The sequence below is a fragment of the Pagrus major genome, chromosome 18, assembly GCF_040436345.1.
Source record: "Pagrus major chromosome 18, Pma_NU_1.0".
Taxonomy (NCBI): domain Eukaryota; kingdom Metazoa; phylum Chordata; class Actinopteri; order Spariformes; family Sparidae; genus Pagrus; species Pagrus major.
In genome coordinates, this window is record NC_133232.1 from 23,475,832 (window position 1) to 23,492,709 (window position 16,878).

General features: G+C 43.9%; 1 protein-coding gene across 1 annotated transcript; it reads left to right on the forward strand.

The window, feature by feature from the left end:
* The first annotated feature begins 116 nt into the window (after positions 1–116).
* nsd1a (nuclear receptor binding SET domain protein 1a) lies at positions 117–16,661 on the forward strand. The gene is made up of 24 exons (XM_073486724.1): positions 117–182; positions 1,072–1,264; positions 1,853–2,694; positions 3,150–3,291; positions 3,463–3,635; positions 3,717–5,568; positions 5,762–5,877; positions 7,626–7,854; positions 8,017–8,120; positions 8,259–8,318; positions 8,421–8,648; positions 8,762–8,854; positions 8,984–9,107; positions 9,214–9,411; positions 10,446–10,625; positions 11,391–11,547; positions 11,901–12,106; positions 12,196–12,308; positions 12,413–12,682; positions 12,792–12,908; positions 14,254–14,395; positions 14,484–14,590; positions 14,727–14,931; positions 15,127–16,661. Exons 3-24 carry the CDS (start codon positions 1,870–1,872, stop codon positions 15,897–15,899), a joined length of 6,414 nt encoding a protein of 2,137 aa, XP_073342825.1. The 5' UTR covers positions 117–182; positions 1,072–1,264; positions 1,853–1,869; the 3' UTR covers positions 15,900–16,661.
* Positions 16,662–16,878: the final 217 nt, after the last annotated feature.

The window sequence follows — 16,878 nt, forward strand, 5'->3', positions numbered from 1 at the left end:
CAAAGAGCCATGTTTTAATATAAACGCTACACAGCTGATCTGTAAGGGTGGATAAATAAGTTACTTATCGAATCCATCTGTAGTTTCTACTGTATCGTTCGCCAGATAGGTCAGGGAAATGAACCACCTAGAGATATGAGCCAACCACCTTGGTAGCATACTTAAAAAATCTGCTCAGAGAGGTAAGTTTCCTCTGCTGTCAAGTCGGCGTAAAACTGCACGGTCTTTGTTTGATCTTCAAGGACTGGCCCGCTGCAGCGAGCCTTTTGTGCTCTCTTGTGGATATGTATCAGTTTGATTTACAATACGCGCACCAAATCCTTCCTGGTGTAAAGTGAGGGCAAACAGGAGGACGGTCACTTGGCTTTAAAATCGGAGCAAAACCCGCTTTTTTGCGCACGCTTACAGCCACACCGACTCCTTCTTTCTCTTCTTTTCCTGAGCGCCTGGCGGCCTGTTTCCTCATGTCAGAGGAGTCTGTGGAGAGGCAACATGGCGCACGGAGTTTGGTTTGACCGGAGAGGCCGTGTGGCTGTTTGCGCATTGCAATCATTTCGTCCTCTCTCGATCTCCCTTTCCGCCGCACACAGACACGAAGGCCTACAGCAGTCAGTACAGATACACTGAGACACAATGGAGCAGACGCGCAGAGATGTTTTTTCTAAAAAAAAACAGGTCATTCATTTCGTTTGTGATTATCATCGTCACGTAGCTGTTTATTTTACACCACTGACTATTACAAACTTCACCTGGATGTGCATGCGCGCGCGCGTGAATGCTTGTGTGCGTGCGTGCTTGTAAGCGTGCGCGCGCGCGTGTGTGTGTGTTAGGAGGGTGAGTGTCACGGCCCTCTGCAGACGGGGGGTTGGGTAGCAGTGCCGATTGGTTGCTGCTCACCAACACAGGCAGTCTGGGCTTGTTTTAACATAACCGGGGCACTTCGACAGCAGGCAAAAATCATGTAGTAAATAAGCCGCTGTGGCTGCTAGGGGACCGGTTATGGCACACTGAATTTCGCCGCTGTATGGCGTTGCAGCGTAATGGGGATTTACTTGTTATTTTGTATTTTAGGTGACAGTTTTTCAGGGGGCCGCCGCTGATGAGGCGATGAAGTGAAGAGAATGAGAGCTGTGCCTTGGCCTACTACTAGTGCTGCTGCAGCTGGGATTGTGCAGATCCGCTTTCACAAACCGAGAAAAATACTCGCTTGGTGCCACATTGTCAAACACCCGCTGTTGGTTTCACGGTGACCGACCTCCAAATGGTGAGTTTTTCGCTGTTTTCCACGTGTTGATAGTGTTGTGAACTTAGAGCCGATCAGACCTTTTTTTTTTGTGAGTTAATAGTAGCTTCCTATGTCGGTGTGTGGCTGTAGCTTGTTTGTGTGAGCCACTCACTGTGTTTCTGTGATGGCTCGGTGTCAGCACCTCTACTACAGCCACAGCGCTCCTCCATTGACTGTACTAGTCAGCGATCGTCATGACCCAGAACCAGCAGACAAAGCGGGACTATTTTCTGATAGTTTGTGGGTGAGATGTGGGGAAGGAGCGAGCGTGTTGTGTGTTTTGTCTTGTGCCGTCCGACCGGCCTCTAGTATGGAGGCCATGCAATGTCGCCTTATTAGTGTGTGTGTGTATGTGTGTGTGTGTGCGCACAGTCCATGGCTGGTATGCTCCTACATAGGTTTCTCTCGGACTAGATATGATTGCCGCTCTATTTCCCCAATGTTTTTATGTGTCTGTCAGCATGCTTTATTGTACTGTACTGTGCTCCAGCCTCAACAGCTCCCACAGATTGTAGTTAGTGAGAAACTTACATGGCACATTTCTAACCTGCCTCTTCTTTTTGACAGGATATAGCCGTGACAACATGAATCAGTCATACAGACCTCCTGTTAGGGTAGGCTCAGTGTTTGGCTCAGGCCAGCCGGAGCGGAGGCCCCTCAACGGTCTTGTGAGCACTTCCTATGGAAACCAATGTGGCATCGCCAGACGTGGGTCAGATCAACCGTCATCCTCAAGCCTCAAACAGCCAGCTGTGCTAGGTTACAACCAACCAGACCGATCTCACTGCTACAGCCCACTGAAGAGGCTGCAGGACCTGAACACTGTGGTCAACAGGTCTGACCTGGACAGGGACCTCCATCCTAGGAACCACTTGCACTGTGCAAGCCCAATCAGTGATGATGACGAGTTTGAGGCACCTTCAGTCCAGCTGCCTCCTTCTCCGGGCAATGATGACATGGAGCCCTTGGAGACTCCGCAGGGCCCCAACAGAAATGGCTTCTCCCCTCACAGTCCTGACAGCTTGGAGTGCTGTTCTCCCATCCCCAATGGAAACCTGCATTTTGAATCCATACTGTTTGACACCAGTGACATTAAGGATGAGGACGAGGAGGAGGAGCACGGTAGTAGCGAGGACCTCGCACCTTTTCATGACTCCCCAAAGTCTGTTACTGTTACTGACAGTAAGACTACGAGCAGCTCAGGGGCGGATAAAAGAACATACAAACCTACTGTGTTTAATCTGATGTCCAAAACTATATCTGAACTCAACCCTACACTAAGCCCCAGTGCACTGCCAGAAATCACTATGAGAGATGGATGGAGTTTGGGTGAGGAATCGGACAGTGATGGTGAGCTTACCTCTCCTGTTGACCCTGGACTTATTTCACCGGCTGGGACCAACTCTAATGTGAGTCTGAAACATCTGGAATACTTTATAACCGTTGTACGACCAAGGCTTTGGGCCATGCTGATGTTGTTTAATCTTGGTGATGTTATTTCCATTGAAACAGACAGTATGTAGGAACATTCATCAAAGTGATATTTAAGTATAATTTTATTTTTCCTGGACCACCTAACCACTGCAAACCCTAGACCTGTAACAATGCAATCCTAAATCTAATTTTATTGATTTTGCAGAAATGAATTGCGCCATTTAAAGGGAGCGAAAGGTTTAAGCTATGAATAAAAAACATCAGGATTGGGATGCTAAATAATACAAAAAAGGATCTTGTCAATGAATTTGTTATTACTCAGAATGTCAGTTCAGTCATAACAGAAACTTTGATTTAATACCAACTATGTAATATATAGTACCACTGTCTTCTGCATTACATATTAAAGTATTTCAATTGTCCTGGTTAGTCCAACAGCCCAAAGAAAAAGCCTCTTCCTGCCGTGAGATACATAGAAGGGGACTTGGTGTGGGCTAAATTCAACAGAAGGCCCTGGTGGCCCTGCCATATCACCTGTGACCCAGACCAGGGGGCCCACACTAAGATGAAAGGTGAGTTTTCATTCATAAAGAGCAGAGAAAATGAGAAGGTTTGGTAATGGATTTTATAATGAAATTGTTCACAACAACTTAACCTTTACCTGACAGGTGACACCTACCAAAGGAGTTAGACTTGTGTGCAAAGTATTTAATAAGTTTATCATTATTTTAATTTTGTTACAGTTCCCAGTCCCCGTCCGTGTCGAATGTATTTCCTGGAGACACTTGGGGAGATTGTAGAAAGTGCCTGGGTCCCAGGAAATGCCGTTCTTCCTTTTGAAGGAGGTCATCAGTTTGAAGAGCTACCTGTGCTTAGACGGAGAGGGAAGCAGAAGGAGAAAGACTACAAGTATACGGTAAACTAATTAAACGACTTGAAAAATATGATATGATCTTAATGTGAACAATGTTTTAAATCTTATTTCTGTTCTTGGCAGATACCTAAAAGTTTACTGACTGCATGGAAAGTCAGTGTGGCAGAAGCTGAGTATCTGCTCCCGGATCGACGAAGGAATACTGAGAGCGTGAATTTTGTCAATGGAGAGGAGTGTGTGCCCAGTCCACTACCTACTGAAAAGCCACAGGAGGCCCCCTCTGTCTCTGTGGACCCGGGTCGACCCCCATCACCCAATGTGGCGCCCAATGGAAATGAGCCCCATCTCATCAAAAACTCTGCTGCATTTCAATCCAATAAGAGCAAAGCTTGTAAAAAGAAAAAGAAATGTTTGTCAGACATATTTGGCCATATAGTTGGCGGATCAAAGGAGTCATCAACCATCACAAACGTGGTGGATCAGTTTCATACTACAACTCATGCACTGAAAGAAGAGCCAAAGGACTCACCTTATGCAGACCTGGATTCAGTCCCAATGCTGCATCGTCCTAAACGCACAGCAATTTCTCCAATAAAGGATGTAAAGAGATTGGTCAGAAAAGAACAGGGTTCAACTGAAGCTAAAACAAAGTTTACTGAAAAAATGAACCATTCTAAGGACTCCTGTGAATCCCCTAGCATTTTAACAAAAAAAATGACATCTAAAGATCCAGACTGTGAACAGAGTTTGGGCAGCTGTAATAAATTATCATACAATTCAACTGTAAAGCACTCTATGAATCTTCCTGCCAGCAGTCGTCTGATGACGAGAGCTCTTAAAGCAGAGGAAGACACAGATCTCAATGATGCACTGGCCACAAGCCAAATCCCTACAGATGCCCACGCTGATGATTGTCTTGATAATACACCTACTAATGTACCCATCAGAACTGAAATGTCTCCACACTGGGATTCCCCCAGCAATGCATCATCCTCTACAAATCACAGATCTCCAAAAAGGCGCTCAAGGAAGCCTGACAAGAAACAAATTCGTAATGGCTCATTGATGAAACCCAAGTTTTTAGGCTCTACTGTATCCACTGTGCAACCTGTTGAGATCAAGACAGAAAACATTGTGCCAGATCGATCTTCATCTTGCTCCCCGTCCTCATCGCTGTCACCAATGGATGCTTTCCAGGATCCCAAGGAACTAATGTTTAAATCTTTAGTAAAGGAGGACAGCAGTGATTCTGAGGCGACGGTATTCCGGCCTGACTCCAATTATAAATTTAGTACCTTCCTGATGCTCCTGAAAGATATACATGATACCAGAGAAAAAAAAGGTAAACCCCTGACTATGCCACCATCACCAGTCCTGATCAAGGAGGAACCCCTGGTCATTCCTACTTCTATCCGAGGAAACACGGGTACTTGTGATGGTTTCACGCAAAGGATCAAAACAGAGAATGGGCAGTCAGGGAAAACCACAACATCCCAAAACAGAGCAGTGAAACCCAAGAATAGGACTAAAGCTATCATGACAGCTGACACCTACCATTGTGAAGACTTTCCTGTTCACTCTCAGATTGGGACCTCAGACAAGCAGCGTAGAAAACAAAGACTACCTGCCAAACTGAAACTCAGCATACCTGGCCTCTCCTCAGACCTGGCTGACTTAGCTTATGGCAGGGAGTTTGTTAGTGGTCACGCAGACTTGGCTGATCCTCGGTCTCGTCCTCCCATTGCTGCTGATCCTTTGGCCAGCTACCTCGACAAGAACTCAGGATCCACAGTGGCTCCAAAGAAACGCTGGCAGTTGGTTGAGGAGACTGCTGAAAATAAGGTTGAAAGTATAAGTGAGGTCTCTACTGAGATGAACGGGTCTTACACCATGAAAGCATCGCCAGATCTTGATCAGGGAGTTGAGAAGCAGGCAGAGAAAGACTCGTTCACCTCAGAGACAAGCAGTGCTGCTGGTAAGACACAAACTGCTTATGTTTTTCCACTGAGATGGTCAAATGAGTGAGAAAGTGTTAGAACTGTATAGTTATTGTGATGAGTCACTTAAGACGTCTTCTTGATCAACTGTGGATTCAACCTCAATTGTAGGTCACTTTAAACATTTGCCAAATGAATAAACGTGTGAATGTATTTCATGTGCGTTTACAGAGAACAAACGTCTCCGGAAACCAACTAAAAGGCTCCTGGAATCAACTGAGGCGTACGAACAAATATTTGTCCCAAAAAAGAAATCAAAGAAACACACCTCAGAATCTTCCAAAATGGTAAGATGTTCCTCTTCCTTTTAGTTTCACAACAATACAAATGAAAGCACACCGTAATCACTCATGTAAATGTGAAGTTTATTCTGTGGAAATCTTTTTTGCGTTAGTCCTTAATTTAACAGTACGTTCAGGCAGATTTTACAACCCACTAAAATACCCAGACTATCTGCCAGATTCAGCTACCATCTCAATTGCCCTTCACTGTAAATATAAAAATAATCTCCCTGTACTTTCAGAAGTAATGTGTGAAGTGAGTAAGTTTTTAGAGTATAATTAAACACCATAATAATCACACTATTCTGATTATGTCTGTACAAATAAGCACATCACTCAATCAGTTATGGTCTTCTTGCTAATTTCAAGGCAGAATGAGCTGGATTTGTTTATTGCGGTTTGTAAACACAACGTTCAAAGTTGGCCATTCGTCCCCGGCTCAATAGCACTTGAAGTACGCGCCCCCTGACCGTGGTTGCCTGAACCTGGCTGAATGACTATACTTGCTCTCTCAGATGCAGACAAGCTGAGAGAAAGTGGAAAATCTCTGTTTTTAGTTTCCCATCAATTTCTTCTATTTCTGAACCTCTGAGCCCAGCTGTCTTCCAGCAGTTTGAGCCGGTTTCATTCCCCTATCTATCTGACATAGTCAAATGGTATTTGACAGAAAGATTTTGAAACAGTCATACATGCGTTTGTAACAACTTGGCTTGATTACTGCAGCTCTCTGTATGTGGGTCTGAATCATCTCTTCATAGATTACAGCTAGTGCAAAATGCTGCTGCTCGGCTTTTAACCAAGACCAGAAAACATGAGCACGTCACTCCAGTTTTAGCCTCACTCCACTGGCTTCCTGTCCGCCTCAGGATTGATTTGAAGATTTTATTGTTTGTTTTTAAGGTTTTAAATGGCTTGGCACCTTCTTATTTAAGTGAGCTTCTACATATTTACTCTCCGGTTAAAACTCAAAAGTAGAGGTGACCGAGCGTTTTCAGTGGCTGCTCCTAATTTATGGATCAGTTTGCCTCTGCAAATAAAAACAGCTCGGACCGCCGAAATCTTCAAGTCATTGCTTAAAGCCTACCTTTTCTCACTGGCTTTTAATTCAAGTTAGACCTGGACATCTTGCCTCCACATACTGTTGTTTTGTGTGCCCTGTTTATTTGATGATTTATTTGTATTGTTGATTCTTGAGCCTGGTTGTTTTTAAATGTGCTATAGAAAAAAAACTTGACCTTGACCTTGAACACAGCCCAGTTCACCACCTGCAGCCCTCAAGCCCTGCGTACTGTTATTGGCTGGGGGCTACACACCCACACATGTACTTAACGTGCTGACTGTGTACTTAACGTGCTGACTTGTTTGTGTCTGTGTAACTTGAATTGCAACAATATCGCAGGGATGACTACTTTACTTTCACAAAATTTGTGTCTGTGTAACTACTCCACGTGCCTTTAATTGCCCCCCGGGGACAAATAAAGTATTTTGAATTGAATTGAATAAATGTCCCAAACAGACCAGATTACAAACCTAAAGGCAGAGGGCAGGGTTTCTGCAGAGAAAGACCCTGCCACATAGTTCTTGTGGGTCATAAATGATTATAGAGAACCATTATTAGCAAAAATTCATATTGCCTTCAACAACTTCTCATTGTAGAAACAAATAGAAACATTGTTAAACTCATCCTGTGTATTCAAAATGAAACTACCTATCTGATGTACTCCAATGTTGCTTTTGCATGTGTTTACGAGCAGACATCAGGGATGACAGCACTCCATGATCTCAGCACAACACCAGGACTAAATACCTCAGCCTCAACCTCATCCTCGTCTTCTGTAGAGCCCACCGAGGCTCCGTCAGAGCTGGAACAGAGTCCATCTCAGGATGAGCTTTCTCCTATTGCAGCCTCCGTATCTCCAGCCACAACACAACCTTCTCATGACACAGAGGCAGCAGAAGAAACTGATCTACCTCCTGAATCTGGTAAATAAGTTAAAGTATCTTTATTTCTCTCTCTTTAATCCAGTGTAAGCTATCTTGCTGTATGATGTTAAATAGACGGATGTTGCTGTAGAGAATATTTGAATTATTTGATTATGAAATAACATTTGAAAAGATGATGCATCATTGTTATTTTTACTTTAGATACAGGGTTATTAATACAAGAAAGAAAGAGGCCAAGAAAGCTGTCGCACAGGGTGCTGGAATGTGCCATAGAAGAAGTGGCTGCTGTTCCCACAAAGAAGAAGGTATGTTTAGACCGATGGCTATGTGGGAGTGTACCAGCCAGCTATCTTTGAGAAAGGGGAAAAACAAAACATTCCAGTTAGTGTTTTGGACTAGCATTGGAAATGTTGACTGTTTTCCACAATCTTTTTGTTTTCAAGGATCTAAAGCGATGCAGTGGAGTTACTTCAGAGGTGAAAGTGTTAGTCAAGAAAACTCAGGTACTACACAAGTGCACTTCCTATCCTCATATCCCACCAAACAATGTGATGCTAAAAATACATTTAACCATCCTAAACACAATGAAATCTCACATTGGATAGGTTGGATCTCTGAAGAAGGAGAAGCCTGTACCCAGCACATCCTCTGCACCTGCACCTGCTCCTGCCTCCCAGCACTCAGAGAGCAAAGATCTACTCGAGGGCCTCACTGCAGATAGACCTCCCAGCCCCCAAGGATCTAAGACCCCGAAGCAGGAAGCGGAGGTGGAGGCCTGCGACACTGAGGAGAAACAAGATGCACACACTGGAACACTAACTCCCAAACCAGAGGTGCACATGTTCAATGACTGGTCATCTATCCAAGAGGAAAATAATCTGTAGCCTTGCTTTCATGAGTGTAACGGTGTGCTTGAGTGACAATATCCCCTTCTTTATCTCTGTAGGTGCTGTCTGTTGGTTTGAGTGACAGCCTCTCTTCCCAAGTGGATGTTAAAGGCAAAACAGGAGCTACATCCTTAAAGGAGAATGTGTGTCAGGTGAGATCATCGACCAGAGAGTGAAAACTTTTGTATGGCTCGGCTTCTGTTCTGACACATCATTTCTTTTTTTATAAATACATCATTATCATGTTTCTTATTTTGTATTTGCTTGTATTTTTTATGCAGGTGTGTGAGAGGACAGGCGACCTGCTGGTGTGTGACGGCCACTGTTATGGAGCCTTTCACCCGCAGTGTATTGGCCTGTCAGCGGCTCCCAAGGGAAAATTCCTCTGTCGTGAATGCAACGCTGGTAGGTACACCTTGTATCTGTCACAGGGCTGAAAGTGATCTGTCACAGATCATGAAATGTTTGCTCTCACATACTTGAGTTAAGAAATACTTTCTGTTGCTTTCAGGTGTCCACATGTGCTTTGTGTGTAAGAAGTCTGGTAATGGGGTGAAGCGCTGCATGATACCACTGTGTGGGAAGTTCTACCACACCGACTGTATCCTGGCCTTCTCAGCCACCCAGCCACATAACAAAAGCTTTCGCTGCCCTCTGCATGTGTGTCTTTCCTGCCACATCACCAACCCCCTCAACAACTGCTCTAAAGGTATGCTCCAGGTTTATCTGTGGATTTAAACCTCATAATATATAATACATATTGATTTCACAGCATCATACATATTCTGATTTGTTGAGCTAAGATCTTAGGGGCCATAGCAAGTTTATTTTTATAGCACTTGTCATACATAGAAGCAGTTAAGTGTGCTTAAACCAGCAAGTTTTCTGCTTCAGTCTCTTATTATGAAGTAAATGATGATTGCACAATGTAATGGATACAGAATAATGAAACTATCAGTATTTATATTGGCTTCCGATAAACCCTGACTATCACTATACAATTTTGTCTGCCACCGGACACGCGGTCACCCTGGAAAAGGAAGGTTTACTCTTTAGTTTGGACACTCTGCTGTACTAGCTAACCAAATGAATGAAGGTTTTGTCATGTGACAAAATGTAAAAAGTCATATATGGTGCTTTATGCTCCTGAATCAACTTGGCAAAAGCTCTGACACAATCTTTGCTTACCGGCTAATAAGACATTCTTATTGAACTATTTTAAACTCATTATTAATAGGCTTTCAGTTTCATGACCTGAGACATTAGGATTTGTTTTGGTGATTAATGATTCATCTTTTATGAATGACTCTCCCTCTGGAGCTTTGGGCTGGTTGAGTGAATGTTATACCTAATAGAGTAGCTGTAGGTGATGATTCTTTGGCATCTTTGCTCATGCGTCATTAGAAATGGAGCCAGTAGCCTGAGATGCTTTGTTCGTACAACATCCTTGAAATAGTGTGTGTTGTGTAGGATTTTTGCAATTTGACCTGGCACACTTTACACTTGCTGTGCACGATTTTGGCTCAGTAAACTTGAATTCGACTAGGCATTGGTTAAACTTGGCCCATTTATACGATTGCTCTCTTGTGCTTTGTGGTAGCATCTCTTTTGATAATATGCTCCACAAAGTATTCAGTGCACTGAGAGCACAGTGTGTTGTCTAGTTATTATAACAAAACTGTAATTGATTGTCCACATGTGCATTAATTAAGCTGTCCCTGCTCCCCTGTATTTTTATCGTAGGTCGGTTGGCTCGATGCGTACGCTGCCCTGTGGCCTATCATGCCAATGACAACTGTATGGCAGCAGGCAGCTTGGTGCTGGCAAACAACAGCTTCCTCTGTCCAAACCATTTCACTCCCCGCAAGGGCTGCAAGAACCATGAACACATCAATGTTAGCTGGTGCTTTGTCTGCTCTGAAGGTAAGTCTGGTTCTTTTTAAGCTGCTGTCAAACCAGTTTAACATATATTATAAATACCTGCATGATCATAGCAGTAAAAGTGTGAAACTGTTAAATAACCTGGATCTTAATAGCCCTTTCCAAGCTGTGTCCATGTTTTAAATGTTAATAAAAAAACATAAAAGCAGCAGCTTTGGAAAATACACTGTGCTTTCTTCTTCAGGAGAGAATAATTTGTTTTGCCACTTGGAAAATGTATCCGTGGAATGGCGCACACACACACACGCGCGCGCGCACACACACACACACACACACACACACACACACACACACACACACACACACACACACACACCTGTGTCTGAAACACGGGCTCTCACACCAGGCAACCTAAAATGAATATGTCAAAATGTTGCATCACAGCATGTTTTGAGTTTGGTAATGTCATTACTAACACAGATATTATCTCCTTGTGTCTTGTCTTCATTGTCTGCATTGTTACTGCTTTATTAAATGATAAGTCACCCTAGATCAGCTGACAATCAACAATTTTGATAATATATCAGTCTTTTGGTTTTTATTTACTGATTATGCCTCACAGATGTGTACAGTTGCTTGATTTCCCCTGTTTGTTAATTAGACAAAATAAGCAATTCTAAGACATCGCCTTGTTCTCTGACAACATGTGATTGCAAATTGTCATGATTTTGAACATCTTATGGACCACCCAAAAAAGATAAGCAATCAACTAATTAGTGTGTTGTGTGTTTTGCTGTGATTTTGTAGGGGGCAGTCTGCTGTGCTGTGAATCTTGTCCTGCTGCTTTCCATCGGGAATGTTTGAATATGGAGATGCCTCAGGGCAGCTGGTTCTGCAACGACTGCAAAGCTGGAAAGAGGCCTCGTATTAAAGACATACTGTGGGTTAAATGGGGACGTTACAGGTGAGGGCGCAACATTGATTTGTCATGAGTGTTGTCTTTTCCCAGTTTGAAAGGCTGCATTACAGTAAAGTCATGAACTTATCGGACTGTTTTACTTGTTCCCATTCTTGCCTTTACCCACTTAGTCATTACATCCACATTACTGATGATTATTTATCAAACGTCTCATTGTGTCAACATTTTGTGAAAGTAAAGTAGTCATCCCTGCGATATTGTTGCAATTCAAGCTATTATTTTACTAGTACTATTTTAAGGCCATATCACCCGACCATACTTCCCCATATGCATCGCAGCTGTACACCACAGCTAACACACCCGTATTTGCATTTCTGAAAACTGATCTAACTCTGTAGGTGGTGGCCTGCAGAAGTCTGTCTGGCCAAAGATGTCCCAAATAACATCTTGAGGATGAAACACGAGGTGGGAGAGTTCCCAGTGCAATTCTTTGGCTCCAAAGATTTTGTGTGGACGTACCAGGCCAGAGTATTCCCCTACATGGAGGGTGACACTCACAACATAGAGAAAATGGGAAAAGGTGCAGATGCAGTGTACAAAAAGGGTATGTACTTGTGTCCATTAATTGTGTTCATGTGTTTTGTCTTAAACGTATGTTCCTGCTCCTCTTAATTTATTATTTTGTCATTTTAGCGCTGACTGAAGCAGCAGAGCGTTTCAAAGAGCTGCAGGCAGAAAAGGAGATGAAGCAGCTTCAGGAGGACAGAAAGAATGACAAGAAACCTCCTCCGTACAGGCACATTAGGGTATCACATGTCACCACATGCTCATCTGTGCTTTTCTAGCCTGACATAAAGAGCAGTTCACTGAGATGTCTGGTAAAAACATCACCCCTGTCTTTGTCCCTCAGGTAAACCGGCCAGTTGGAAAGGTGCAGATCATTACTGCTGACCTATCAGAGATCCCGCGTTGTAACTGTAAGGCGTCTGACGAGAACCCATGTGGCATCGACTCGGAGTGCATTAATCGAATGCTGATGTACGAGTGCCACCCTCAGGTGTGTGCGGCTGGGGAGCGTTGTCAGAACCAGGCCTTCACTAAGCGCCAGTACACACCTGTGGAGATTTACAGGACGCTGTCCTGCGGCTGGGGTCTGCGTGCTGTGTCGGACATCAAGAAGGTATTTTAGAAGAAATCACTTGATGACAAATGTGTGCGACTATAATACTCACATGAATCTCTCTGTGTTGATTAATAATCTTGCCTGTTCTTTGTCTCTTGTTTCTCAGGGAGCCTTTGTGAGTGAATATGTGGGAGAGGTGATCGATGAAGAGGAATGTCGAGCCAGAATCAAACACGCGCAGGAGAACGACATCTGTAACTTCTACATGCTTACACTGGACAAGGTGAGTATTAGGGTTGAATACTGAACTGGGTACTTTGAAGGGTACCGACCAAACTAATTTGACAGAGGGAGCCACTTAAGGTACCGGCACCCAATTCGGTACATTTCAGTCACTTCCACATGGATCTACTGGTACTGGTAGTCAACATTACCTTTATCTGTACTTAACTTTCTCTGTAATAACAAAATGTAATATCAGTTGTTAAAAAATGTCAGCAAATACAGTGTAGTGCCAGCATTGCTTCGCAGGAGGAAGCTTTTCAAAGAACTGTGAGCAGCTGAACTATGTTAAAACTCTAAAACGCTCGACTTTTAGTGTTGTGTTTTAAAGGTTTGAAAAGTGCTTGGAATTTGGATAGAGTGCTTGAAATTGTAACTGATTTACATTCATAATAAGTTATTTCATATTCGCTCAGCCACATTGTATAGGATTCCAAGTCTAAATACAGAGAGGTGACACAAGATGAAACATAAACACTTCTGTTTTTTCCCTTAATTTGCCACAATTCTGTGTATGTATAAATGTAATACAGCTGAAAAGGTGCTGGAAAAGCTAAAACTAATGCCCCTTGAAAATGCTTGTAAAGTGCTTGAATTTGATTATGGAAAATGTGTACAAACCCTGCTAATAACAAACAGTAGAGGGCAGCAACACACAATTGTAGAGTCTAGTCTGCCTTATACAAAGACGTAGAAGAAACACTGGCATTGCCTGTCATGTTGTCACCACCACAGTGCTTGTATACTGTAATATTTCTCTATAGCGTATGCAATTCATGTACTACTGGTTTCACATGGAGGTTTCGGACATGCTAAAACAATGTTCACATTTCTGTTTAGTGCACTAAATGCATGTCGATGAGGAATAACAGATGCAGCCAGTGGCTGAGTGTTGGCTCATACTAGTAAAAAAAAAAAAAAAATGATAAAGTTTGTGTTTGAGCAGGTGATTCCCCGGGTCAGAGAACGTTGTCGTAGTCAGTTTTGCATTTTGCATTTCAAATACTGCAGCGAGTGTTGGCTTTGTGGAGTTTTGAAAAGTGTAACCACAACTGTGACTTTGGCTCGCCATCACCATGACTCACTGTGAATTGTAAAAAGCTGCAGGCGTTGCGTAGTCTCGCTCTCACTCTTTCTCTTTATACTCTAAATTAGTCTCTCACACAGATGCACTAAACATAGTACTGACAAAATGTGATCGGTACTCTTGAAATTACCCAACCCCTTTTTCTGAGCCTGAAGACTACAATCACAATACTCTGTATATGACACAGCTTGGCAATATACTGGATTCATAATGTAGGCCACATGCTCAGTGCAAACCAGTTTGTTCTTTGTTCCTCCAGGACCGGATCATTGATGCCGGGCCCAAAGGGAACCAAGCTCGCTTCATGAACCACTGCTGTCAGCCAAACTGTGAGACTCAGAAGTGGACTGTGAATGGGGACACCAGGGTGGGGCTATTTGCTCTACAAGACATCCCAAAAGGTTTGAGTGGTGGCCCAGTTCTCATTTTGTATTATGTAACAGTAAGAATGTTTAGCGCAGCGTACATCTAATACAACTTGTACTTTAGATGTGGAGCTGAAATTCAACTACAACCTGGAGTGTCTCGGCAATGGGAAAACTGTCTGTAAATGTGGAGCACCTAACTGCAGTGGTTTCCTGGGTGTTCGGCCAAAGGTAAACGCCTATGTTAGACAGTTAAAAGTGCAGCGCGAGCACACGTTTACCCCTCAGTCGATCTGCTGACTATCCTTGCCTTATTGTACAACTTTGAAGAAGAGCTGCCTTGTAATCTTTCTTTTTCCTTGTTCAGAACCAGCCACCAGCTGAGAAACTGAAACTAAAGGAAGGGAAGAGAAGGGTCCCTATGAAGAAGAAGACCAAGCAAGAAGTGACCAAGGAGAGGGAAGACGAGTGCTTCAGCTGTGGTGACGGGGGCCAGATAGTGTCCTGTAAGAAGCCGGGCTGCCCGAAGGTTTATCACGCTGACTGTCTCAACCTGGCCAAGAGGCCTGCAGGCAAGTAGAGGTGGAGGGCTGATACTGTTTATGTTAGGACAAGTTGGAGCACATATAATGCTACTAAAGGGGCATTATTTAGTCAAAATTCTTGAGTAGGACGTAGATGAGTTTTATATGATGAAGCTGTTGTTATACAAAACTGATTTATTACTTATATCAACTTACCAAGATGTATTTTCTTCTTGTCTCCAGGGCGATGGGAGTGTCCTTGGCACCAGTGTGACATCTGTGGTAAAGAGGCAGCGTCGTTCTGTGAGATGTGCCCCAGCTCTTACTGTAAGGAGCATCGTGAAGGCATGCTCTTCATCTCCAAGCTGGACGGCAAGCTATCCTGCAGCGAACACGACCCCTGTGGGCCTGACCCGCTGGAGCCGGGGGAGATCCGTGAATACGTGCCCAGCATGACCTCCATGAGGCCCGGGGCCACGCCTCTCACGCTGGTCCCAGACTCCAGAAGAGCCGGTTCCGTCCCAATCAGTTCCTCTGCCGGCCAGGCTGCGACAGCCGTGCCGGGACCGCCTCCCCGTCTCTACATCAACACAAAAACTGCTACCTCGAGCTTCGTCCCCTCCAACAGGTCCTACCACGCAGACAGGACTGAAGGGAATGCATATTCCACCCCCACCTCCTCCAAGGACGAGAGAGAGGACGGGGAAGTGGAGGACGGGGAGGTGTGTGGGTTGGAGATGGAAGACGTGGAAGACGACGACGATGATGATGATGACGATGACGACGATGAAGAAGAAGCAGAGGAGGATGAGGATGAAATGGAGGAGATGGAGATCGTGGAAGATGAGGAGGATGAGCCGCTGTATGGAGGCGACCTGCTAGAGGACGAGGAGGAGGACGAAGGAGGGGACGTGTATGACACTTGGGGTGATTATGTGGATGAAGATGGGGATGATGGAGAGGTGGAGGGGGAGGACTTGGAGGAGTGGGGGAGGGTGGAGGACGATGACAAGTGACTCAGTCCATCTGTTCCTTCAGAACCACTCAGCAGAAACTCTCAGTAGACGTTCAAAGGACAAAAAAGTTAGAGAAAGACTACGAGAGTTTGTTATTTTGGTACCTACCTGAACGCGACACTGCCTTCACTTTGGTACCGCGTTGCCTTCTCATCCCCAGACTGCTGGACTGACAGCGGGGACGTGTACTGGTGCTAAGGCTCAAGGACTGGCTCAGTCCATCTCTTTATACTTCTGTCAATATGTTTATTTGTGTCTGGTGCTGTTATGTTCTTTTGTTCGTTCTCAACATTGTTTACATTTTTTGGCCTTTTTTTAACTTTTGGAATATAAGAAAAAGGTTAGAAGTTACACCTGACCAAACTGTCTTCATAACGGCATCTTATGTTGTTGTTACTGTCTTAAACATGTCTTTCTAATTACAAGAGTGATCAGAATAGTGTTCTCACTGGTCTATGTTACAGTAAAGCACAACAATACCTGCTTGGTGCTTCTGAGGAATGCAAAAATAAACCCACTGGAGTTATCGCGGCTTTAGGTGATTCTTCTCACTATGACATCGGCCCGTTCCTTCCACGAGTGCATCCTTCTTTCCTCCAGACGGGTAGGTCAGAGCTCAGGATTGGAGACACAGAGAAACAAAGTGACATCATAACATTTCAAAGAGTCAAAATGCATCACAGATTTAACTAACGTTTGTTTTTCATTCATCACTGCTGTCCCATTCACTAAGTTAGATAATAAAATCTAAGTACTTATTCACTTGGTATCCAGTATTTCCTTCCCTTTCAGTCACATCTGGCACAAGAATTGTTGTCTAAAGGAGTTGAGGCAGCACTGCTATATGCTATAAGTGCACGATTGATAAATAAGCAAGCGGGAGACTAATTTTTTTTCTTCTTAATTTAGTTTTTCGGTGCTCATTGTGCTACCTGCCTGATTATTTTTCTACCTGAGATTTCCACTACAAATTGTGTTG

Bases quoted from the DNA above. Each gene is read 5' to 3' on its own strand.
- nsd1a (XM_073486724.1), top strand. From the start codon at position 1,870: ATGAATCAGTCATACAGACCTCCTGTTAGGGTAGGCTCAGTGTTTGGC. The intron at 8,121-8,258 runs GTATGTTTAGAC...TTTGTTTTCAAG, and splicing joins CTGTTCCCACAAAGAAGAAG to GATCTAAAGCGATGCAGTGG. The intron at 12,683-12,791 runs GTATTTTAGAAG...CTTGTTTCTCAG, and splicing joins CTGTGTCGGACATCAAGAAG to GGAGCCTTTGTGAGTGAATA.